The sequence below is a fragment of the Bubalus kerabau genome, chromosome 21 (genome assembly GCF_029407905.1).
Source record: "Bubalus kerabau isolate K-KA32 ecotype Philippines breed swamp buffalo chromosome 21, PCC_UOA_SB_1v2, whole genome shotgun sequence".
In the NCBI taxonomy this organism is placed as follows: Eukaryota; Metazoa; Chordata; class Mammalia; order Artiodactyla; family Bovidae; genus Bubalus; species Bubalus kerabau.
In genome coordinates this window covers 43,026,407-43,053,735 of record NC_073644.1, presented here as the reverse complement: position 1 = coordinate 43,053,735, position 27,329 = coordinate 43,026,407, and the positions used below count along the sequence as shown (strand labels likewise).

The window sequence follows — 27,329 nt, the reverse complement described above, 5'->3', positions numbered from 1 at the left end:
TGTACACACACACACACCAACATATACTGAACTGGATGTTTTGCTAGAACAAATACACATTATCAAATTCATACAAGATGGTCGAAGAAAGGAATATAACCCCCAGACCCTACCCACTGAAAAATTAATCAAAGCATTATGGCTACAATAATGCTAGGCCTTGACATAAAACTATACCTAACAGTTTTTACAGATTATATATTTACATCAGAGAATAACAAATTTCTCCATGTTTGATCCTCGTAAAGAACATCGCATTGGCATTAATTCATGGAGTCCTCTTTCAAAATGAGATCTAGTCATTCCCCAGTGTTTTGATTTGCCTTCTTCCTAATCATTCCACGTTGGTGGGTCCACTGGCAGCTGTGGTTTCCTTACAACGCTAGCTGAAGTTCATTTCATCTGTTTGAAGAAATTGCTTCTTATTGCCTTGAACCTGCAATTTTTCCCTGACACGCAACTGTCTGGGCAGGTGATGACTTACCATGGAGCCACTCCTGGGAACAGTAAAACTCCATTCTTCATCCTGGGACCCATCTGACAGGGTACTACTGTTGAGAGAAGCACCATCTGGCTAAATGGAGAAATGAGAGCACAGTTCTTATTTAGGCAAATGCTTTCTATCATGTTTGTGTGTATTCCACCACGTGTATGCATGTAGATACATGTGGCAATACACAAAGCTGTGACTGCGGGGGGGAGGGGGTGGGGAACTGCAGCAGCCCCTCAGGGATCATCACTGTGAGCCACCGGAAGGCCGGGCCTTCTGGCAGACCCCGGCCCCTTCAGCAGACCCTGCTATCATCTGCCACAAACTCCGTCTTCCTGAACAATATCTTAGTTTTGTTCCAGGGAGCTAGATGTTAAACCAAAGAACTTGATTTCCAGGCTTCTTTGCAGCTAAAAGTGACCATGTGACAAATGCGGTCAATGAGGTGTAATTTCAGTGTAATTTTACCAAGAGTGTTTTCAGAAAAGGTAAGTGTTTCCTGACTGAAAAGAGGAGGGTCAGCTGCTACATGCTTCACAGGGTCTGCAGGTGTCTGGCTCCAGAGAGGATGCTGGAGGCCATATATGGGTAGGTCTGTGCTGAGAGCATCACGTGGCTGCCTTGTCAGTCCTGGACCATCCCTCATAATCATCTCCACGTGAAACAAAGCAACTCCTACTTTCCTATTACATGCAGCTAAACACAAACTTGTCTAATCTTATTATTTTTTTTTACTATATTCTAAGACTTCTTTTTGCAATGATTAGAATTCAGTAGCAATAGTACCAAAATGCTTTTTCATTTATAAACTTCGAAGATTTTTGCTTTAATGTACAGTGGTGTTACTGAAATTTAAGACATGAATATTCTTTTCTTTCACTGCAAAATCAAATATACTTGATACTTATGAAAAGACATGATATTTTGTCTTTTAAAAAACTGTCACTCATCTTGATTGACCATATTTTCTGAATTTTCTGGATGGTATGTGTTATTTTAAAAAATGAACAAAGGGCTATTTTTTTTTCTTCAAAGGAACAAATAAAACACAAGAACTAGTGCAAGAAATTTAAGTCATGATGGCAAACTCACCATCATCCAGCTCCCCTCTCACCCCAAATTACTAAAAATGATGGGAAAAAAACACAAATTTTTAAAGGAACAGGTTTTTAACAGCATTGGAAACCAGCAAAGAATTCCAGAACTGATAGACATTTCTAGATGAAAAGCAAACAGAACTGGTTGGTAAAACAAAACCTCTAACTGAAAGCAGCATAAAAGAAAATTTTTCAGACAGGGAAGATAAAAACAACATGATGTACAAAGAGTAGGAAAGAGCCGCCAGCAGATAGTCAAGAGTTGTTTACAAACCAGGGATGAAGCAGTCAATCATTCCTTAAAATATAGACAGCCCCTAAATATAATCTGAGGGAAAAAACCCAAATTCAGTCTAAATAAAATGAACTGCTTTGGGGTGGGTGGGTTCCTGGTTTGGGTACACTTGACCCCCTGTCTCCACAGGTTTTCCATTGGCAGATTCATCCAATCCAGATGGATAGATAACGTTTGAAATATCTGAAAAAACAAAAAACCCAGAAAGCTCCCAAAAGCTAAAGCTTGAGTTTTGCACATGCCAGTAACCATTTATATAGCATGTACATTGTAATAAGGATTACAAGTGATCTAGAGATGGTTTAGGGAAGGTGTGTATAGGTCATATGCTAGTACCACATCATTTTATATAAGGGATTTGAGCACCACTGGATTTTGGTATTCTAGGGAGTCCTGGAACCCATCCCTCATGGATACTGAGGAAGGAGGGGTCTAAGAGAGAGGCAACTCGGGAGACCACACAAGACATGGAGGGGAGATGGAGAAATGAAATCAGCTTTGACCTTCATTAGTTTTGCATCTGGGGAGTGTTTACTAACCTACCTGAACCCTATATGCACTTTTACCTCTTTAAAGTTAAGTACACCCCAATCACTCTCAAAAACACACAATCAACAATTTTGGCCTTTTAAAAAAATCAATCTACATGGCTGCAGAGGAAACATACAGCAATTTCCTACAGTAATCAGTCAAAAATCAATAAAGACTTGCACAATGACTGCAAAGAACTTTACGGACCCAGGGGCTGTGGTCCCCTGCGGGTGTGCTGGCATCTTCTACTTTGTTGAACACTTTCTGCTCTGTTTCCCTTTGTTGGGTCCTCCTACCCTCCTGCTGTGACAGGATTCTGATAGACAGGGATGGTGTGAGGGAGGGGCTGGGGATCTGGACAGGAAGAAACACCCAGGACGCACAGTCTTGGGGAGAAGCTCTCCCTGCACTGTAAACCGGGGGACACTTGCTGTCCCTCCCTCCCCACCGCAGGGCCCCCCTGGAGGCGTGCGCTTCCCTCCTCAGATGGTCCTCTCGCTTGGGCAAGACTCCGCTGCTTGTGTCACTTACTGCTACACGTTCCAGAAACTAGCATGTTCTCCACACAAGATGTTTACATTTGGGAAATACCTGGGAAAAACTAAACATCTGTTTCTTAGTTGATACTGAAGATACTGAAAAGAAATCTACATAGTCGTCTTAATTTTCTGTATAAGCTCACCCACAAGGCCCAAGCTTTAGTTGACAACATCCTTGCTTTAAAATACACATTTATTTAGTTTTTTAGTAAAAAAGCTATTTATTCCAATTTATTTTCTCAGGATAACTTGCTTAAAATACACATTTAGATATTAGTTCCTTGTAAAGCAACTATATGCCAATAAAAAATTAAGAAATGAGTTTATGTTGCTGGTGTTTCTGCCTATAGAAGCTTTCTCCAAAAGACAGAATTCAGTTATTTTTGATTTATTGAATTATTCCTTGCTGAATTTAAGAGTTAAGGGTGATGGGGCTGAGGGTGGCTTGTTGGCCAACAACCTGAATTATGTTGTGTGTTTAGCAAAGAGAAATGAGAGTACATATCCTTTCTACTGTTACAAATGAATGTTCATGGAGGCATTATTCACAATGGATCAAAAGTGTAACTAATCCAAATGTCCATCATCAGGTGAAAAGATACACCAACAGCAGTATATCTACACCATGGATTACTGTTAGTGATAAAGGGACTACATTTCTAACGCATGCAACAAGTGGATGAATCTTAAAATTATTTTGTGTGCAAGAAGCCAGACACAAGAGTGTGTACTAATCCCAACAGAGTTGGCCTCTGCCGGAGAAAGAGGACAGTGGGTGGGAAAGGGTCTGAGAGAAACATCTAGGGTGACTGGAATGTTCTCTGTTTTGACTGGCTGTGATTACACAGGTAAAAACACTTCTCAAAATGAACTGAATTATATACCTAAAATGCAGGCACTTGTTTTAAATATATATAACAGTAAAAAACAGGCAGAAATAATCCCATTCCTTACAAATAATATAATTATCTTCAAGAGTCTATAGCTGCTATGAATCAAGAACCTACAGCTACCATGATGGGTAAAGCACAGAGAAAAAAGTTGTTCTTGGGAAATAAGAATATGTTTGCTGAAATTTATAAGGAGTAAGAGAAGCTAAACAAGATAACAGAATCATGACCAAGAAAAAAATTACTAACCCGGAGCATAAAGATGAAGAAATCTGAGCAAAAGAGAGTAATGTGAGAGAAAGTTTAGGATACTGAAATTCAATGCAAGCAAAGCAAGAGCCATCTAATACGGGTTTGCTAACCATCTTGTGAATTTAAGGATTAAATCCACATGCTATGGTGGTAGCATGGAAGAAAAAAGTCAGAAGCTCACTCCAAGGTTGGCACTGCCCTGTACTGTAGGTGTACCAGCTTGATTTGCCCACCGTTAGTCGCTTGTGATTAAAACAAACTCCTACTTGTTTAAATCAAGGTTTCTTAGATTTTCTTTTCTATAAAGCAAACACAGATGTAAATGATCATTTTTAACAGATGGTATGATTGTATTTTGCAGTGAATTATAAATCAATAGCAAATGTAGCTATTTGATTTTTACTTAAGGCACTGGAAATAAACCAGCCCGACTACTTTGCCTTCTGAATTAACTAACACCTCAAATGACTAATTCATTTATGTCAACTACACATAAGGAAAATGTTTTCTCTTATCTACACGAATGATTTGTAGTTTGTGAGGATTGTAGAGTGGGTTCTAAGCCTTTTTGTAAATAAATCTTTTGTAAAGGCCTGGATTTAGTGGCATTTATGATTTAGAGTCAAGACTCAACCTCATATAATTTATAGACAATAGGCAATTATATATATATTATAAAAGACAATTCCTTTATTGTAAGTAGTTTATTGCAAAACCAACACGCTGGACATAAACAAAATCATAAAATATTATATGGACTCTTCAGATGACCAAACCTTTCTTTCCTAAAACCTAGTAGCATCAACAAACATAACGGAAAAAAAAAAAGTCACACTACCAATAGCGTCTCAGCAGGGAGGAGGGAACCTTCTGGGATTCAGCATTCCCTCCCCTAAGGAATATGAGGATGGAAACAGTAAAGAAAAGATGAAGTATATACATTTCACCAAGGGAGAGAAAAGATAGCTCAGGATAGAACTGCACGTAAAAACAGATGTGAGAGAAGGCTCTGTCTGGCTCAACCATGAATAAAGCAACCTTCCTTGTCTATAAACTGACAGATGCTGGATCCTTCTCCCAGGGCTTGCCTGATGTCTGCTCCAGGTAAGTGGGGAGTGGAGTGTCGGGGGTGGGGAGTGGCTCTGGGGACATGCAGGTGGTGGGGGAGGGAAGGGAGCCCTGGACGCCTGGGGTGAAGATTGCACTCAGAAGTAAGGTGCAGGGTGGCAACACGTGCTGCTGTCCCATGACGTGACACCCGTATCCAGTGGACCTGGGACCCAGTGGAACCGACACTCACAGGAGAATATTTTAAAATTGAGAAAAATGTAAAGGGACTAAATCCGTCATGAAGAAATGCCTACCCTCACTGGTTTTGGTTTTGTGTCTGTTTTAATAGAGCATGTAGTTATTTGTGGCTATAACTATTAAACTTGGCTCACTTCATGGCTTCCTGCGAATACAGGCAGGCCGGCAGCTGACAGCTGTGCTCGTCCAGCTGCCTTTCTTATGCTGCCCCTGCTGAGGTTTCGTGCGGTTGTCTTGAAGGCCCGGCTGCCGTCTCCCCGCCGCCCCGTCCTCCCCATCACTTACCAAGGGGCCGCTGGCTTTGATGATTCCTGGCAGCGCTTTCCCCTCCCGGGCGCCATCCAGCTCGCTAGCATGGCTGTCACAGGTATCACCTGGCTAAGGAGAGAAGTGAAGTCACTTTTATCCAGGCACGTCTTTCCCAATAAGGGCTTCCCAGGTGGGGCAAGTGATAAAGAAGCTGCCTGCCAATGGAGGAGACTTAACAGAAGTGGGTTCGATCCCTGGGTTGAGAAGATCCTCTGGAGGAAGGCATGGCAACCCACTCCAGTATTCTTGCCCGGAGAATCCCCATGGACAGAGGAGCCTGGAGGGCTACAGTCCATAGGGTCGCAAAGAGGTGGACACGACTGAAGTGACTTGGCACGCATGCACATCTTTCCCAGTGTGATGGTTTACTCAATTACACATTACACTGGAATCGGTTTAAAGGCACAGCCCTGTGGAGATGCAGAGTTAAGGACTCAAATGTAACGGTAAGAGCATTCACCAGTTCTTCCAAAAGGATGCTGATCCTCATAAGTGTCGTGCACTGGGACAGAAATGAGTCTCAAAAGCAGACATCACTACCTGCCTGCCAAAACTCGCTTTTCTTTTCTCCTCTAACATACGAACATCACGACCTTGCTGTAGGATGCTGTGTGTCTGTCTACGAGGACTAAGTGTGATCCTGTGATGGTTCGGTCCAGTGCGATTTTGCTTAAAATGCTACTAGGGAGAACAGCTGGGAAGGCTAGTGTTCTCTTGCTGACGTGGACGGAATCAAGCTGACTGATGCTTCTTCCAGGACGTGGACATGACACGTGTGATGCCCAGAATTCCCTCAGCATTAAATATTAGCCTGCATGGAGCACAATGGAAAGATTAAAAAACTGGTAGGTCCATGAGAGAGGTATTAGTCATACCAGCCTCAGAGTCCTTATTTTGTAAGGAAAACAAACCTCTAATTGTCTAAGTCAGGAAGCTTACTGATAAAACTACGCTACTTAAAAGTCAGACGTTATGACTATATTTTGGAATGATTTACAAATCAAAAGCAAGAGCATTCAGTGCTCTTTCAATTATGAAACTAGAAAAACATTAGACCGATTATCTCACAAACACACATGACTGAGCCAAATATTTCATTCCCATTCTCTGAGACTTGGAAAGGCTCTGGTTTTTTACTATGCAACTATGCAGCAAATGTATTTGAGACTATTCCAACTGTAATGCACTGCTCTGTAGGCCTTGTGTATATGCCCTAAGATTTTTTAGCAGCATTTGTGATATAACGGCAAATTTCCCAAAATAAGATGCAAATATCCTATCCATGATTAAAACAATGCTTTGCAAAATTAAACATGCTGGGTATTAATGAAATAAACTTTCACATGAGCCCTTAGAAACTTCTTTTTCCATATTTTCTAACTCTCCCTCAGTGTGTATGTATGCTATTCACGTGAAGAATACACATCTCTTTGGAAGTGTAAACAATGCTAAAAAGCGGTACAAGAAAACTTAGGTCAGCATGGAAAACAGAGAGTGAACCACTCCCAATAGAGAAAGGGCGTATTTTTGTAAGTACAGCTCCAAAGCGCACTGAAAACCAACAAAGTACTCTCCTAACAGATGAACAATTGTTAAAAATTCCTGGAAAGTAAAAGATAATTTGCTTCATAATCATAGAGAAATTCTCAGCCCAAGAAGAGCATAAGACAGCACTGCTGGCAAGGAAAGGGCAAATCCACAAAAAACAGACAAATGAACAACCAAACTTAGACTGATAATTACACAGGACACGAGGCTGCAGGGTGACAGCTAGGAAAATTCAGTGTGAGGTGTTTCCTCAGTGAAGGGGCCAAAGACCTCCCGACAGCCCCCTTTACACTGAGCAGCAGACAGAAGCCAGGCATAAACCCGAGGAAAGCCTTCTGGATGCCGAGCGTTGGGACCATGATAGACCTCAATATCAGGTCACTCTGGACCTTCATGAAAGATATGGGTGGGAAAGTAAAAGGAAAACATGAATTTTATCTGGGAATGATGTCATCTGTTACTTTCCCTTTGACACTGAAGGTATGCGCATGCATGTATTTATCTGTGTATGTTTACACGTCTACACATACACACATGCACAGACTCATCCATGTATGCTGTTAAAATAACATCCCTTCGCAGACTGTTCACACACCTTACTGACTTACAAAGGAGCCAAAGTCAGCCCTCTTAGTCAATAAAGAGCTCTTTGGGAAAACATCTATATAATGGTAGAGAAAGCATACAGCAAAGACATGTCCTAAAAGTCACTAAGTAGGCAATCCAGCCAATCACCAAGGATCATCAGTCACTGGAGAAAAATCAACAGTATAAAAAAGTTAGCCATGGAGAAAAACCAAGATTTTGGGAAAAAAAGGAAGTATACAGATAATGATAAACTTTATGGGAGAAAGAGATAATCGAGGGAAGAGAAAAAGGCTTATGATGATGTAACAGTTTCAGAGAGATTTGAGAGATTACTTCAATCATCAGTCAGGACTACCTATAACAAGAAAGGGTAAATCAGTGCAAAAAGCAGGAGTTCTTCTGAATTACGAGGATGATTGCTGAGTTTAAAAATCAACAGGGACCCAATTATAACCACTCTTTACAAAAATTATAAATAGGTTTCCACAGGATGATGTGGACAAAATCTGCTACCATACAGAACAAATGGACAAAAAGACACGGGAAATGTGAGAGACAACTTAAAAGCTTTGTGAATTTAATGCAAGAAATGAAAAGAAGATAAGGGAAAATGGAGAAGGAAAATGGAAGGGACAAGGGGCTGGTCTGTAAAGTGCGGACAGAGTGCCCCACATAAGACACATGTAAGGGCAAAGGAAACTGCAGAGAATCTAAACATCATCGTCACCATCATCTTCATCAGATCAAGAATGGTACACGTGCCACTCCTCGACCGACACCGAACCCCTCCCCCTTTGCTGGGGAGGAAAATAAAGGGCTAAGGAGAAGGAGACATAGAAGCATCAGAGAAGCAAGTCTCTCCCTGTAGATTTTTGCTGCCAGGAGGCCACGTGGAGACAGATGTCAGTAACCCATGTCCTTCTCAGGGTGAAGGGTGTACTCGGTAAGAGGATCCAGCCTCACGCCAGGAGGTACAGACCACAGCTTGAGAGTCTTCTCTTTTGCTAAAATAGCCTCAGTGGCAGTTCTGAACTTCAATCAGCACTCTGAAACTCTGTACTAACCTGGGCGAGGTGGGCTCTAGTGAAGCGCATTTACCTCCTGTGCAAGATTGTGTGTTTTTCCCCCTTACTGTGACACATTCCAGAGGCTGCAGTGCCGTGTCCCCATGACAGATTTACATTTAGAAAATAACTGAAATGTCAAAATATTTCTTACGGTAAGAATTAAATTAATTCTGAAGGATTCAAAGAAGGTAGTCTAAAATTTTCCAGTGTGCACTCAGCAGAGAGGACAATGGCTCAGCTGACGGCCTCCCCCAGTCCTGACTCCCGGCAGCCGCAGCTGTGGTTGTTTTTCTCACTGTAGGTACAAGGAGGCCACGTCGTTGTTTGTGAGTTTAACTATCTAATTATTCATTCCTGAGTCTGAGACCCTTTTTTCTTTCTTGTTACAAGTTTGTTTGTTTTTTTTCCCCTTAAAATTTTCCAGGTTGCCTTGAAGTAACCACTTCTGACCTCCAGGCACTCGCACCCCTCTCTGTCTTACCAGCTGACCATTTCTGCAGGGGAGCACCCCTCTCTTTGTCTTACCAGCTGACCATTTCTGCAGGGGACCGTTGGCATCCTTTCTTCATCCGGGCTCACATCCAGAAGAGGAGCTGGGACACAGCAAAACTCATCTGGCTATTGAGAAAAACAGAGTGCTTTTTTACTCAGGCATGTTCTCCCAGGGGTCACTGTGCATTCAATCATGTGTTATGCGTACAGTGTGCACGTTTATCCAGACATGGTGAGACACCCAGATACGACTGCCTGTGCACCCAGCACTGCATGGTGGCCACTTGGCAGCCAGTCCTGGGACCTCACCACACACCAGGTGCAGCGAAAGACACTGGTCTCTGCGGAAGACACTGTAAATCAACCGCCGGCCCCAAACCCAGTTGCCTGTCTTCCTTAATAGGGTCTTATTTTTTTCTTCAGGAATGTTTGTGTACAATTAGAAAGTATTAATTTCCCAGGCTCTCTAGTAGCTAAGAGTGATGATATAACGTTTCCAGACCATGAGAGGTAACTGGAATTCTACCAAGTTAGATTTCTGGGAAATTGAAGTCAGAGACAGTCAGGAGGTACAAGTACCAGGAGCTGCCAGGAACATGGATGTGGTTGTCAGGAGTGGCCCTGCCCCCTTGGTAAGCAGAAGGATGAAGGCCATTCATGAAAGACACAATACAAAGACGGAAGGAAGCTGAATCTATGCTAAAGCAAAGGAACACCTTTCAGTTTCCTCATTTGTACTTGTATAACTCTTGGGTTTTCTGTGCCATGCAGTCAAGCGTATATATGTGATATAATCATGTTTGTTTTTAAAAAAGGACTGTATGCCTATATTTATACAGTTAATTGTGAGTTAGTCCCACCTTTAACTGTTTATCAATTATGAAATTGAAAATAGATTCAGTTGACTATTTTGCTCAGTGAAATGTATTACTGGACATAATATCTGATTCACAGCTTCTGAATATTAGAAAAATTCTGTTTGGGCTCATGATGAAATGGATTTGAGATCTTGCACTATGTATCCAAAGGCTGACTTTATATCTGTGATTTAGTGTATAAGAGTTCTACTAAAACAAGGCTTAAATAGTCTTTTAGAATAGAATTTCACTGAAAATTATATTTATTGACTAGTCAATTAAATCACAAAATTTTATTTGGGCCCATAGAAATACTCCTGTTTTTCCTTGCTTGTCCATATTTTCTAAATTTCCATTAAAGACTGTGTATTACTTTTATAATAAGGAAAAAAACCACATTTTTTGGAACAAACACATACTACTGAGAAATTGACATAAGAAACTTGGATCAAGATGACATATTCTCCTGCTCTTGCAAATTACTCAACATGTCAGAGATACTTTTCTCAAAGAGTAGATCTAGAAACCACGAAACATTTCCATTAGCAGAACAGAAATTGCTGGATGTTCCTGGAAGATAAAAAGCAAGCAAGAATGGTTTGATAAGGGTAGAGAAAAACCTGGGCCTGAAAAAAAAGGTACATGAGAAAAATGTGTGGAAGGTCAATGCTGATCGAGAAAAAGCACATCTCCAGGATGAAAATTTAATGAGCAGGAGGGCATCACCTAATTCAGAAGACAACAGCTGTTTAGGAGAAGAGCAAGCAGCAGCTAAATGTATTCAGGATTCAACTTAACTGTCCCCGTGGTGACAGACTGACCATCTTCTTCCACCTGCAACCACTCGGCCTGCCTCACTCCCCACCGTCTCTAAAGCTGGACCTCCAGCAGTAAGACTGGGTGGAGAGAAGAGGGAGGTGCGCAGGACAAAGGCCCCGGGCCACTCCCCTGACCCACCAGGAATGTGGTCATCTCTCTGCCTTTGCTGGAGTTAAATATTGAACAGTTTTACTGCACTTACATGCTATAGAAAAATAAGAAAAATAAGACTGTTCATAACACTTAAGCCCTAGTGGGAAAGTGCCCACGTTATACTTTCCTTCAGGGTCCAAGTGAAAGGAGAAGCACTGTTTCTATGTGGCTATAGTGAAAAGTTTTAGGAAACCTAGAAAGGCTAGTTATGCATTTTTCTTGAGTAGCTGGGGGATTCAAGAGAAGCTACAGACACTTCTATATTTTGCAGTTTGCCAGGGAAGACGAATTGGTGCTTTTGAACTCCGATGCTGCAGAAGACTCTTGAGAGTCCCTTGGACTGCATGATCAAACCAGTCAATCCTGAAGGAAATCAACCCTGAATATTCACTGGAAGGACTGATGCTGAAACTCCAATACTTTGGCCACCTGATGCGAACAGCCAACTCACTGGAAAAGACCCTGATGCTGGGAAAGGCTGAAGGCAAAAGGAGAAGGGGGCAGCAGAAGATGAGATGGTCAGATACCACAACCAACTCAAGGGACATGAATTGGAGCAAACTCTGGGAGACGGTGAAGGACAGGGGAGTCTGGCGAGCTGCAGTCCATGGGGTCACAAACAGACACGACTGAACAATAACAGCAAGGGAAAACAAAAAATCTTAGTCTGAAGTAGCCAGAAACAGAAATGGGGAAAGAATGCATGTAGGCCAAGTTCTTAGTACTCGCTCAAGATGATCTGGGCGATAATTGGAAAATGACGCTGGAAATTTAAACCCGAAGGGCACACCTTTCCTTTGATAGGCATCTAGTCCAGGACTTGTGTGTATGGAGCCTGGCCTCAAGTTGTAGGCATTGCCTGTACCCAGTTCCAGCTGAGGACAATCTCACCTTCCAGGGAGACACAGGTTTCAACCAGGCTGAAAGTTCAAACAGCACAGAACTCAGAATGCTATAACTCATTATACATGGCAGAAGATTCTAGAACTTATCTAGAACTTACACATATGGCTATAAGCCATATGTGACAATTTAGGTTTAAATCAATTATGATTAAACAGTTAAAATTTTCATTCCTTACTTACACTAGCTATGTTTCAAGTGCTGATGCCACATGTGGCTGGGGCTATCACGCTGGAGAGCACAGAAGTGGGTCATTTCCACTACTTTAGACAGTTCTAAGAGTTGGATAAAGAAGGCTGAGTGCCAAAGAACTGATGCTTTCAAACTGTGGTGCTGGAGAAGATTCTTGAGGTTTCCTTGGACAGCAAGGAGATCAAACCATTCAATCCTAAAGGAAATCAACCTTGAATATTCATTGGAAGGACTGATGCTGAAGCTCCAATACTTTGGCCACCTGATGCAAAGAGCTAACTCATTGGAAAAGACCCTGATGCTGGGAAAGATTGACGGCTGGAGCAAAAGGGGATGACAGAAGATGAGATGGTTGGATGGCCTCACCAACTCAATGGACATAAGTTTGAACAAACTCCAGGAGATAATGAAGGACAGGGAAGCCTGGTATGTTGCAGTCCATGGGGTTGCAAAGAGTTGGACGTGACTGAGAGACTCAACAACAACAACAAGACAGGTCTAAAGCCCAGGATTCTTCTGGGATGTTGTAAACACACAGGCAAAGCTTAACTGTAGACGTGAGCTGCTCTGGCAACACCCCACTCTGGTTAATGTATCTAAGAGAAGACCTGATTGACACACAACCTAAAGTAACTCAAATTAGAGACTGTTTTCATTTACGTCAGCTACCAAATATCCGTGCAGAAGGGCACCAGCTGTGACGGACTGCGCAGAAGCGTGTCTGAGAGGAGCTACCCCTCACCCAAGGTCAGGGGCAGCGGCCGAGAGTGCCTGGCTGCAACAGCGCAGGAACGGCTGAGAGGAGCTACCACACACCCGAGATCAGGGGCAGCGGCCGAGAGGAGCAACCCCACGCCCAAGGAGCGGTGGCTGCGTGGAGGGTAGAGAGGAGCTACTCCACGTTCAAGGTCAGGAGGGGCGGCGGTGAGGAGATACCCCTTGTCCAAGGTAAGGAGCAGCGGCTGCGCTTTGCTGGAGCAGCCGTGAAGAGATACCCCACGTCCAAGGTAAGAGAAACCCAAGTAAGATGGTAGGTGTTGTGAGAGAGCATCAAAGGGCAGACATACTGAAACCATAATCACAGAAAACTAGCCAATCTAATCACACAGACCACAGCCTTGTCTAACTCAATGAAACTAAGCCATGCCCGTGGAGCCACCCAAGACGGGTGGGTCGTGGTGGAGAGGTCTGACAGAATGTGGTCCACTGGAGAAGGCAATGGCAAACCATTTCAGTATTCTTGCCTTGAGAACCCCATGAACACTATGAACAGGCAAAATGATAGGATACTGAAAGGGAAACTCCCCAGGTCGGTAGGTGCCCAATATGCTACTGGAGATCAGTGGAGAGACAACTCCAGAAAGAATGAAGGGATGGAGCCAAAGCAAAAACAATACCCAGTTGTGGATAGAAGCAAGACTGGTGATAGAAGCAAGGTCTGACGCTGTAAAGAGCAATATTACATAGGAACCTGGAATGTTAGGTCCATGAATCAAGGCAAATTGCAAGTGGTCAAACAAGAGATGGTAAGAGTGAACGTCGACATTCTAGGAACCAGCGAACTCAAACGGACTGGAATGGGTGAATCTAACTGAGATGACCATTATATCTACTACTGTGGGCAGGAATCCCTTAGAAGAAATGGAGTAGCCATCATGGTCAACAAAAGAGTCTGAATGCAGTACTTGGATGCAATCTCAAAAATGACAGAATGATCTCTGTTCGTTTCCAAGACAAACCATTCAGTATCACAGTAATCCAAGTCTACGCCCCAATCAGTAATGCTGAATAAGCTGAAGTTGAACAGTTCTATGAAGACCTACAAGACCTTTTAGAACTAACACCCAAAAAAGATGTCCTTTTCATTATAGGGGACTGGAATGCAAAAGCCAGAAGTCAAGAAACACCTGGGGTAACAGGCAAATTTGGCCTTGGAATACGGAATGAAGCAGGGCAAAGACTAATAGAGTCTTTGCCAAGAGAACATACTGGTCATAGCAACACCCTCTTCCAACAACACAAGAGAAGACTCTACACTTGGACATCACCAGATGGTCAACATTGAAATTAGATTGACTATATTCTTTGCAGTCAAAGATGGAGAAGCTCTATACAGTCAACGAAAACAAGACCGGGAGATGACTGTGGCTCAGATCATGAACTCCTTATTGCCAAATTCAGACTTAAATTGAAGAAAGTAGGGAAAACCTCTAGACCATTCAGGTATGACCTAAATCAAATCCCTTATGATTATACAGTGGAAGTGAGAAATAGATTTAAGGGACTAGATCTAATAGAGTGCCTGATGAACTATGGACAGAGGTTTGTGACATTGTACAAGAGACAGGGATCAAGACCATCCCCATGGAAAAGAAATGCAAAAAAGCAAAACAGCTGTCTGGGGAGGCCTTACAAGTAGCTGTGAAAAGAAGAGAAGCAAAAAGCAAAGGACAAAAGGAAAGATATAAGCATCTGAATGCAGAGTTCCAAAGAATAGCAAGGAGAGATAAGAAAGCCTTCCTCAGCAATCAATGCAAAAAAATAGAAGAAAACAACAGAATGGGAAAGACTAGAGATCTCTTCAAGAAAATTAGAGATACCAAGGGAACATTTCATGCAAAGATGGGCTCAAGAAAGGACAGAAATGGTATGGACCTAACAGAAGCAGAGGATATTAAGAAGAGGTGGCACGAATACACAGAAGAACTGTACAAAAAAGATCTTCACGACCAAGATAATCACAATGGTGTGATCACTCACCTAGAGCCAAACATCCTTGAATGTGAAGTCATGTGGGCCTTAGAAAGCATCACTACAAACAAAGCTAGTGGAGGTGATGGAATTCCAGTTGAGCTATTTCAAATCCTGAAAGATGATGCTGTGAAAGTGCTGCACTCAATATGTTAGCAAATTTGGAAAACTCAGTAGTGGCCACAGGACTGGAAAAGGTCAGTTTTCATTCCAATCCCAAAGAAAGGCAATGCCAAAGAATGCTCATACTACCGCACAATTGCACTCATCTCACATGCTAGTAAAGTAATGCTCAGAATTGTCCAAGCCAGGCTTCAGCAATACGTGGACCGCGAACTTCCAGATGTTCAAGCTGGTTTTAGAAAAGGCACAGGAACCAGAGATCAAATTGCCAACATCCACTGGATCATGGAAAAAGCAAGAGAGTTCCAGAAAAACATCTATTTCTGCTTTATTGACTATGCCAAAGCCTTTGACTGTGTGGATCACAATAAACTGTGGACAATTCTGAAAGAGATGGGAATACCAGACCACCTGACCTGACTCTTGAGAAACCTGTATGCAGGTCAGAAAGCAACAGTTAGAACTGGACATGGAACAACAGACTGGTTCCAAATAGGAAAAGGAGTAGGTCAAGGCTGTATATTGTCACCCTGCTTATTTAACTTAAGTGCAGAGTACATCATGAGAAATGCTGGGCTGGAAGAAGCACAAGCTGGAATCAAGATTGCCGGGAGAAATATCAATAACCTCAGATATGCAGATGACACCACCCTTATGGCAGAAAGTGAAGAGGAACTCAAAAGCCTCTTGATGAAAGTGAAAGAGGAGAGTGAAAAAGTTGGCTTAAAGCTCAACATTCAGAAAACGAAGATCATGGCATCCGGTCCCATCACTTCATGGCAAATAGATGGGGAAACAGTGTCAGACTTTATTTTTTGGGGCTCCAACATCACTGCACATGGTGATATCAGCCATGAAATTAAAAGACACTTACTCCTTGGAAGGAAAGTTATGACCAACCTAAATAGCATATTCAAAAGCAAAGACATTACTTTGCCAACAAAGGTCTCTCTAGTTAAGGCTATGGTTTTTCCAGTGGTCATGCATGGATGTGAGAGTTGGACTGTGAAGAAAGCTGAGTGCCGAAGAATTGATGGTTTTGAACTGTGGTGTTGGAGAAGACTCTTGAGAGTCCCTTGGACTACAAGGAGATCCAACCAGTCCATTCTGAAGGAGATCAGTCCTGGGTGTTCTTTGGAAGGACTGATACTAAAGCTGAAACTCCAGTACTTTGGACACCTCAGGCGAAGAGTTGACTCATTGGAAAAGACTCTGATGCTGGGAGGGATTGGGGGCAGGAGGAGAAGGGGAAGACAGAGGATGAGATGGCTGGATGGCATTGCTGACCCGATGCACATGAGTTTGAGTGAACTCCAGGAGCTGGTAATGAACAGGGAGGCCTGGCGTGCTGTGATTCATGCAGTTGCAAAGAGTTGGACACGACTGAGTGACCGAACTGAACTGAACTGAACTGACCCAATATCCTTGAAGTTTTAATTTATGTCATTATTGATATCACAATTAAGCAGAAAAGAAACCTAAATCAAAGTGATTAACTAACTGGCTTTAGCCAACTTTATCTGTGCCTGCAGCAGAGTATCAAGTTCCCCTTTTCCTATATATGAGTCTTAGGTCCATGAATCCTATCTGCATAGAACCTGATATAATAATTGCACAGAGGGACTTCCCTAGTGGTCCAGGGGTTAAGAATCCACCTTCCAAAGCAGGGAAGCTGGGTTCGATCCCTGGGTGGGAAACTAAAATCCCACATACTGTGGGGCAATTAAGCCCATGAGCCGCAACTACTGAGTCCGTGTGCCTCAGCTAGAGAAAAAGGCCATGCATTGCAACTCAGAGTTACATGCTGTGACTCAGACCCAACACAGCCAAAAATAAATAACAAAGAAATATTTAAAAAAAAAAGAATTGCACAGAGGACGTATCCAATAATTATCTGTTTCATCAATGATGCAATAATTGGATGAATGAAGTAGATCAGAGCTAGCACTGAAACGACCGCAGAAATAGGAGGATGTGACTCACAGCCTTGCAAGTAAAACTGTGGCCAGGAACTGCCAAGGGTGAGGTGGAATTTCAACCAGCCATGGCTCAGAAAACATGTGAGGCTCCCCTGATTTTTTTTGAATCATTCTCTGGCTCACTTGATTAAGGCTGTATCTCACTTTTTACCATTTTAATTTCTTTGAACATAAAGGGTACCCTAACCACTCTCCCATTCCCACCCCAGTTAAAGCAAACCACCCAGACATGCTCATGAGACTTGGGCCCACTTCTTCAGGAGTGCATTGCCTGTCCACAGAGCTTCCAGTCAGCACTCAGATTTAAGTAAGGCTCCCTGGAACCCATCCACAAAGATGTGCTCCATTACCAAAGAAGTTATCCTCCAGCTTCAAAAGAAAGGAATAAATTTTGTGTGCAGGGAGCCTGCTGCATGGGGAATAAGAAATAGTCACTTAAGTTTATAAAATCTTGCATGGTGCTGTCTGCTTCAGTTTTCTCTTTTAAAGCTAGAGGGTGACTATGAACTTTCCTGATATTTTTTCCATATACTCCTCTGCTCCCCTAATCATACCTTTCGAGCCCTGTCCATTACTTACAGGAGATTCGCTGGCTCCAAAGATGTCTCTGACATCCCTGACAGATTGCTTGTTCTTTTTCCTCAAGGTTTGTGTGTAAGTATTGTATCTCTTCTTCACTGCAGCTGCCTGGGTTCGAGTCAAAGTAGAGAGCAAGGCTTTGCCATCTTCCTCCTCATCACCCGAGATCAGGGTTGATAAACCGACATCTTGCAACCACTCTGCTTCAAGTTCTCCTTCTGTAAAATGAAGTTGCCAAAAGAAGGTGAGAATATTCTGTGACTGGATGACTTGTATATCTGTATGTCTGTACACATCAGTGAGTAAGAAATATCAGTAAACAATATTAATAAGACCATCTTGGACCCTGAGAACATTATGCCAAATGAAGTAAGTGAGACTGAGAAAGACAAACACCAAACACCATATGATCTCATTACATGTGGAGTTTAAGAACAAAATGAAGCAAAAAGCCCAAGTGCATAAATGCAGAGAATAGACTGGTGTGCTTAGCAGAGGCAAGGGGTCGGGGTGGGCAAGATGAGAAAGGTGGTCAAAAGGTACACACTTCCAGTTATAAAATAAGTAAGTCATGAGGATGTAATGCACAGCATGGTGACTTTATTTAATAACATTCTATTGCTTATTTGAAAATTGTTAGGAGAGTAGGACCTTGAAAGTTCTTACCACAAGAAAAACAATTTTGAACGATGTGTGACAATAGATATTAACTACACTTACTTTGGTGACTGTTTCACAACCGTATATGTATTCAAATATCTAATCATTATGTTGTATACCTGAAACTAATATAATGGGAATAGAATGCTATTGATAAAGAATGTCTATAAAAACTTAACAGTTACAACCATTTTTTGTGGTGAATATTGAACCCTTCACCTGAAAAACTGGGATCACAGCAAGGATATAAACTGTCATTACTTACTTTCATTCAACTTATATGGAGGCCTTACCGGTATGATACGGCAAGATTAAAAAAATAAAAACATAGAAGTCAGAAAGGAAAGAGTAAAACTGTCTCTATTCCCAAAAAAATCTCTTTGTTTATTTATAAAATCCTAAGACATTTAGCAGTAGACAACTACTGGTAAGTGAATTTAGAAAGATAATGAAATATAAGGTCAGGTTACAAAAACCAATTGTACTTTTACACAAGGAGCAAACAATAGAAAAATGAGAGAGGAGCGAGAACAAAAGAGAGACACCCATTTACAAGACCCCACAAGGACTTTCCTGGTGATCCTGTGGTTAAGAATCCACCTGCCAATGCAGGGGACACAGGTTTGATCCTTAATCTGAGACGATCCCACAAGCGGTGGAGCAACTAAGCCCGCGCACCCCAACTACTGAGCCTGTGCTCTAGAGCCCAGGAGCTCGAACCACTGAGCTCACGCACCCCAGAGCCTGTGCTCTGTCACAAGAGAAGCTGCTGCAACAAGAAAAGACCCCCAGTTACGGAAACTAGAGAAAGCCTATGCACAGCAATGATAATCCAGGGCAGCCAAAAATCAATCAATCAATACTTGCACTTTCAAAAAACAAAAGGTGAAAGATTTATATGATATTAAGAGAAACCAAAGTATAAGCAGAAATAAAATTGCTTCTACCAATAAAAAATAAATAAACAAAAATAAAAAACCCCACTAAGAATATGAATAAAAAAGCCACAGATGGTGAGAAAGTATTTGCAATACATATATTTGACAAAAGATGAATCCAGAATATATGATGAATTCATAGAAGGCAATAATAGAAAGATAATGTTTAAAAATAGTCAAAAGATTTTACAAAAGCCAGATATAGGAATGGAGGAGAATAAGCACTAGAAAAAGTGTTTGACATCATTCAGTTCAGTTCAGTCGCTCAGTTGTGTCTGACTCTTTGCGACCCCATGAATCGCAGCACGCCAGGCCTCCCTGTCCATCACCAACTCCCGGAGTTCACTCAGACTCACGTCCATTGAGTCAGTGATGCCATTTGGCCATCTCATCCTCTGTCGTCCCCTTAGTGAAATGTAATTACAACCACAGTGAGATACCTCCACATGTCGCTAGAACCATTCATGTCAACAAGTCTTAAAGCATCAAAATGTTCAAGGACTGAAGCAACTAGACTTGTCAGACACTGAAGGGAGGAATGTGAAACAGTACAGCTACATTGGAAAAAGAGTGGCAGTTTCTTATGTACATAATTACACATATTCTATGAAAAATGTATACATCCAAGAGAAATAATACATCTCCACCCAAAGACTTTCACAAAACTGTTCACAGCAGCCTTATTCACAATGGCCAAAGCTGTTAACAACCCACAAGTTCACTAACAGTTAAATGGACAGACAAATTGTGGCATATTCATACAACAGAATATTGCCATTATGGGTTGAACTGGGTCCCTGGAAGATACATGGAAGTTCTAACCACCAATTCGGGTGAATGTAAACTTCTTTGGAAATAGAGTCTTTGCAGGTGTAATGAGGATCTGAGATGAAATGAGGTCATACTGGAGTAGAGTGGGTCCTTTATCCGATATCTCTCTTTAGTTGCTCGGTCAACTCTTTGCGACCCCATGGGCTGTAGCCTGCCAAGCTCCTCTATCCATGGGATTCTCCAAGCAAGAATACCGGAGTGGGGAGCAATTCCCTTCTCCAGGGGATCTTCTCGACCCAAGGATCAAACCTGCATCTCCTGCATTGCAGGCAAATTCTTTACCATCTAAGCCCCAGGGAAGCCCTTATCTAATATAGCTAGTGTCTTTATAAGAAAAAGAGAAGAAACATGGTCAACAACACAGAGAATAGGCTATGTGACAACAGAGGCAGAATGGCATGTACTGTCGGCAAGCCAAGGAACAGCAAGGATTGCTGGGAACACCAGAAACTAGGAGAAAGACATGGAACAGGCTCATCCCTACAATCTTCGGAGAGCGGAGGGCCCTGCTGACCCCTTGATGTTGGACTTCTAGTCTCCAGACCCCAAGAGAACAAATTTCTTTTGTTTTAAATCACCTAGCTTTGTGGTACTTTGTTACAGCAGGCCTTGGAGACTGATGCAAACTATCCCATGATAATAAGCAGTGAAACATTAATACACAGAAGGAATCTCAAAAATACAATATTTGGCAAAAGAAGCCAAACCCCAAACTGATCTATGCCGCAGAAACATCAGAACTGTAGTTGTCTCTGGCCAGGGACAGCAAGTCACGAGAATGATGAGACTGGGAAAAACCACGAGGAAATTTTCTGAGTTGACTGGAATGTTATTTCGATTAGTGTGCGGTTACAAGGTAGCATTTGTCAAACCTCATTGAACTGCACACTTAAGATCTGGACATATGCTTCAAGAGACAAAATATTAGTAAAATAAAATTTACACTCTAGTTAGCTTTTTGTAGACGTTTCTGTTGGTAAACCTTGAAGATGTTTTTTGCATGCTCTAGGCTGGAGCAAATGAAAAAATATATATACTGAAGAAAGAACGAACCAGGTTTCTCACTCTTGGAGAAGGGAGTTATAAATACAGAGAAAGGGGAGACAACAACAAATTTTGTTGGATTGGAATCGGAAGTTATCAGTAAGAGCTCACGATTTTTAATACGGATAGCGAGCTAGCTGCTGCTGCTGCTGCTGCTGCAAAGTCATGTCAGTTGTGTCTGACTCTGTGCGACCCCATAGATGGCAGCCCACCAGGCTCCCCTGTCCCTGGGATTCTCCAGGCAAGAACACTGGAGTGGGTTGCCATTTCCTTCTCCGATGCATGAAAGTGAAAAGTGAAAGTGAAGTCGCTCAGTCGTGTCTGACTCCTAGGGACCCCATGGACTGCAGCGCACCAGGCTCCTCTGTCCATGGGAGAGTACTGGAGGCAAGAGTACTGGAGTGGAGTGCCCTTACCTTCTACCAGCGAGCTAGCTAGTGAGATGGAAGAAGTGGGGAACAAGAGGCACTTTTCTTTATGTGTCTTTCTGAATCTGAAAAGGCAAAACGTAAGGACATAAGCAAATGCATTAAAATAGCCTTCTCTGAAGGAGGATGGTTCCCTTAACTAGATTCTCATTAAATGTGTGGTGGGCTTTTTTATTTCTAATCCTAAGTGAACTATTCTAATTGTGGTAAACCCAAACTATTTTTCTTCAGATCTAAGAAGGATAGACTAGGAAAAAAGAACAATAAATTTTTTTAACATTTTAGTTTATCTTGATAGTTGTTTTGAGCTTAGTCACTGGCTAATGGAAACATTCATAGATAGCTACTTACTCAACTACCTTCAATTTTTCTTGCTTTTTTTTCCTGTTTCTTTTGGCCACGCTGCAGGGCATTCAGGATCTTAGTTTCCCAACTAGGGATCAAACCCAAGACCCCTAAAGAGGAGTCTTGACCAGTGGACTACCAGGGAAGTCCCAAACTACCTTCAGTTTTTCTTACACATTTACTTGTGGATAGGTAGTACCTGAAGAAGATAACCCATGCTTTTTTTTAACTTTTTATTTTGTACTGTGAAAGTCACTTAGTCGTGTCTGACTCTTTGTGACCCCATGGACTATAGCCTGCCAGGCTCCTCTGTCTATAGAATTCTCCAGGCAAGAATATTGGAGTGGGTAGCCTATCCCTTCTCTAAGGGATCTGCCCAACACAGGGATCAAACCCAGGTCTCCCGCATAACAGGATTCTTTTCCAGCCGAGTCACCAGGGAAGCCAATTTTGTACTGGAATATAGCCAATTCGGAGAAGGCAATGGCACCCAACTCCAGCACTCTTGCCTGGAAAATCTCATGGATGGAGGAGCCTGGTGGGCTGCAGTCCATGGGGTCGCAAAGAGTCGGACACGACTGAGAGACTTCCCTTTCACTTTTCACTTTCCTGCATCGGATAAGGAAATGGCAACCCACTCCAGTGTTCTTGCCTGGAGAATCCCAGGGGCGGTGGAGCCTGGTGGGCTGCTGTCTATGGGGTCACACAAGAGTCGGACACAACTGAAGCAACTTAGCAGCAATAGCAGCAGCATAGCCAATTAACAATGTTGTAACAGTTTAAGGTAGATAGCGAAGGGACTCAGTCATGCACATCCATGTATTCATTCTTCCTCAAACCCCCCTCCCATCCAGGCTGCCACATAACATTGAGCAGAGTTCCCTGTGCTATAAAGTAGGTCCTCCTTGTCCCATGCTTTTAAGCTCAGGTGAGTAATTTTGCTCTTTTAGAAAATTTAGGGCAATAAAGATTGAGGGCAGGAGGAGAAGAGGGTAACAGAGGACAAGATGGTTGTGTGGCCTCATGGATTCAATGGACATGAGTTTGAGCAAATTCCAGGAGATAGGGAAGGACAGAGAAGCCTGGCATGCTGCAGTCCATGGGTCGCAAAGAGTCGGACATGACTAAGAGACTAAACAACAACAACAAATACTTTTTTGGTTCCTCAATCTTCTTGTTTAATTTCACTGGAAACTAGTATAACCGACCTATCTGACATGGCATTTATCTTGTGAAGTGCGGATTATCCATTCTCTAAATACATTAATACTAGTTAAGTGCTTCAAAGTCAAATATTTTTTTCCTCCAGAATTATGCTGGCAATTTTTTTTCTGTATCTTTCTTTGGTAATTAATAGTCAAGTATGCAGATGTAAAAACCTCAAAATTAGAATACTCAATCTGCTAGACGATCATGATTCTAATCCACAGCCAGGTACAGCCTCCCTAAATGGTGATATGTTAGGGATCAATCTGGATGGTTGACAGCCCCCCTTCAGGTTGTGTCACCTGCCGAGAAGCCACCCTGAGCCAGACCAGCAGATAGAAACCAGCGGGAGCAGGAAGCTGGTACGCCAAAGTCTATCGATTCACTAGTTAGGCTACTCATGGAATGACGTCTACCTGCCAACAGAACAAGAGAGTATGTAAAAGGCTGCACAGTGGGGACCAATCTGGCATCTCACCGTCCAGGGGCTTGGCCTCGGCAGGCGTCTGTTCCTCCTGAGCCCCCAGGCTGGTCTCTTTGATGCTTTCTATTTCCCGCCAGAAATCCTCCATGGAGGCACTGTCTACGGAGGCTTGAGAGTTGGAGCGGCTGAACGCCGGGGACTGAAGGGACTCATTGGAGAGCATCCTGTTGATTCTTCGGCAGCGAGGGATGGACTTTCTGAGGAAAGAAAAATATTAAATATTGGTCAATGGAAATCAGTGTTTCATGTTATGAATCACACAAAAGTTTGAAACTAATGGAGAGAAGGAGTTAGTGTGATGGAGAGAGGTTTGAGGGAGTAACCTCCAGTCAGGTGGCCCCATCCTTTCATCCTCTCTAATTCACAACGACTTTGTGGCCATGTGGGAATTATCACAAAAATACTTTCTATGACTTTTACACACATAAAGAAGTTGCCTATATTAATCAAAACACATATAGTAAAAGTTAGCTTCTATAAATGTCAGAAGAGTGGAAAAAAAAAAAAGCCGGCTGTGCTTGGAATCCTAGATTTCTCAATCACCTTTAGGAGAAATTTCCAGAATTTGATCACTGATTCTGAGACTGTACCTGACTAGAAGCAGTTCTAGGTTTACACTGAGTTAGCCAACTTATTTTCAAAACTCAGAGCATTTCAGAAAAATGTAAGATATCCACTTTTTTTATTCTGTGCTGTGTAAGAAAAATAATTTGAGGTAGTTTTGTTTGATAACTAGGTCATAAGAGTTCTTCACTGAGTTCTTTATAAGCTTGACAAGACAGACACATTCTAGTGATTGAAATGCATATGAAATCAACACAGGTTATCAAGACAGCTATTGCTTCCTATATTATTTTTACGCTGTTAAGTCTTTCCCTTTTGCATCAAGACCAATACTGAAAACCATTAGCAAATTCATAGAATTATAAGACATCTACTTCTTGAAACCATAATCGATTACCACTGCTCACAAAGCCTACTTCCCTCTATACATTGTTCAGAAAAGATATATAGATGCCTGAAACTTTCTCTAGTTACAGATTTTTTGGGGGGAGAAGGAAATGGCAACCCACTCCAGTATTCTTACCTGGAAAATCCCATGGACAGAGGACCCTGACGGGCTACCAAAACTAAGAGATTTTTTTAGGTTTATTCTTTAAAAATGAGTATGACTGACATAAAAAATTTACAGTCTTAACAGAAGACACAGACTAAGTTTTTAAAATTTATAAGATGGTGTATTATAAGGATAAAAGTTTAAGTAATACACAATTTATAAAGCAGAAACTGAAGGTCTTTCCCATCTGTATCACATCATATTGTTCTACGAGATGCTTTGTTTTTGCGCCACTCAAAATCATGTCATAGATATCTTTTCCATGCCAACACAGACATACCATCTCAATGGCTGCATGGAACAGAATAATTTATCTTAGAAATTAAGCAAACATGCAGATATACCTCAGCACTGCAAATATGTGAAGAAGTGAGAAATCTGGGAACTATTAAGTAAATCTTAGAAGATAAGGAACATATGTATTTAGGATTAACAAGGACTGTTTTCATTTACTACAGTTTCTTACTCATGCAAAGGGAATACTGGTGGAATCTCAAAGAGATCATCATAAACTGCTGAGAGCAGGGCGATTAGATGTGCAATGCAGGTCATGAACATCTGCGTAACACACTGGTCTCATCTGAGACAACCCACCCCAAAAATCCTTTAATTGCAACGGTCAACTGTTTTTTTTGGCAAAGAAGTCAGACAGCATTTTTGGGATAAGCACATTTGGAAGGGTTCTTGCTTGTTTGGTGAGGGATCCGAATACTTCCCCTTCACCCCAGGGTAGAGTAGGGACCGTGACCTTCCAGTCCTGAAGTATTACATAACTGCAACGTTCCGGCTCATCCAACACTTTGAGGAGACTTACAGCTTCATACCTCACCATATTAGGATAAACAGAGCTTCAGCTTCATCAGCTGTTTGTAATTTTTTACTCCAAAACAATACCAGGAAAACATTATATGGAAAACAGAATGAGACCGTTACACAGCGTTATATAGCAACTTATGTTGGGAAAACACCATGAGGTTTAAAATTAGATTTTCAGTGGATGGTTAATTACCATAAAGTCAAAGTGCCATTAATAAAAAAAAAAAATTATTCCATTTCTCCTCCATTATCTTTTAAGAAATACCTTATATAACTATCTGCCTTGAGTTAGTATTTTACATCAGAACGTAACTAACATGTGAGTGTAATTCTCCCTTCATTCCTTATCATACCACTATTGCCATATATGTTAGTTCTTCACGTTTATATCCCACAATAGTTATTATAAAATCCTTCTAGTATTTGTCAATCATTTATGAAAATGGTAAGTGAAAATAACTTTTTGTCATCTTTTAAAAACACTGACTTAAAAAATGCTGAACTTTATCAAGCTCACATAAATCAAAAAAAGTCAACAATTTTTAAAAAGTTAAACAAGTAGACTTTTACGTTTATCCTTTCTGATTTGCTCCATCCTTCCTACAAGGCAATGTAGCTATAACAGATCACTCTAATCGGTTTTGCCAACCTCCTCTGGTATTTCTTCAACATTTCTTGTACTATGGATATGCTGGCAACAAATTCCCTCATGTTTCTTTCTGATTGTGTCTTTCATTCACTTTCATCTTGGATTAATACGTTTGCTGGGCACAGGACTCTAGGCTGGCAGTTTTTATTGTCTTTATAATCCTTTTAAAGCTGTCATTTCATGTTATCTGTATTCTTGATTCTGATGAAAAATCATTTATAATCCTTATTGATATTCTTCTAAGTATAATGTTTTTCCTCTCTAACTGCTTTTAATACATTTTTTTTCCTTTAGCTTTTGTTTTTAGAAGCTTAATTATGAAATGCCTAGATTGTGATTTTATTTCTATTTATTCTGTATTGTGGCTCAGTTGGTAAAGAATCCACCTGCAATGCGGGAGACCTGGGTTCAGTCCCTGGGTTGGGAGGATCCCCTGGAGATGGGAAAGGCTTCCCACTCCAGTATTCTGGCCTGGAGAATTCCACGGACTATACAGTCCATGGGGTCGCAAAGAGTCGGACATGACTGAGCGACTTTCACTATTTTGCTTGAGGTTTGCTGAGCTTCTTGAATCTATGGGTAGATGTGTTTCATCAGTTTTGGGGTAGTCCTATCCATTTTTTCTTCAAATATGTTTTCTGTCCAAATTTCTCTCTCTTCTTCTGGAACTCCAATAACAACCATCTGACGTTGTCCCAAGTGTCCTTCACAACATGCTTCACTTCTCCCCAGCCCTCGCGCTTTGTGCTTCAGTTTAGAGAATCTCTACTACCCTGTCTTCACTTTTTCTTCTACGTGTCTGGTCCTTATTACGTCCACCCAGTGAACACTTCAATTCTGATACTGCATTTTTTCATATCAAGAATGTCCAATTGGTTCTTTTTAAAGGTTCTATTTCTCTGTTGACATTATTCACCCTTTACCCATTTTGTCTCTCTTCTGTAACATATTTATTGTTGTCATTTAAAAGTTGTCTCAGCGCCAACATCGCTGCTGTCAGTGCATCTGCTAATATTGATCAAAAAACAGTCAATTGCTTATGGGTTATG

The 27,329-nt window shown here is 41.7% G+C and overlaps 1 protein-coding gene across 7 annotated transcripts in view; it reads right to left on the bottom strand.

Annotated features, from left to right (window-relative positions):
* The window catches only part of ARHGAP28 (Rho GTPase activating protein 28), a 141,340-nt gene that overhangs the window by 38,914 nt on the left and 75,097 nt on the right, over positions 1-27,329 (bottom strand). For 6 of the 7 annotated variants that reach the window (XM_055559002.1, XM_055559003.1, XM_055559004.1 and 3 more), the window contains 5 exons: positions 23,693-23,895; positions 17,763-17,980; positions 9,440-9,532; positions 5,688-5,780; positions 485-574 (listed from right to left, as the gene is read on the bottom strand). In XM_055559002.1, coding sequence (XP_055414977.1) covers positions 485-574; positions 5,688-5,780; positions 9,440-9,532; positions 17,763-17,980; positions 23,693-23,895 — 697 coding nt within the window. The remainder of the gene's footprint in view (positions 1-484; positions 575-5,687; positions 5,781-9,439; positions 9,533-17,762; positions 17,981-23,692; positions 23,896-27,329) is intronic. The other variant, XM_055559006.1, reaches the window with a different exon arrangement.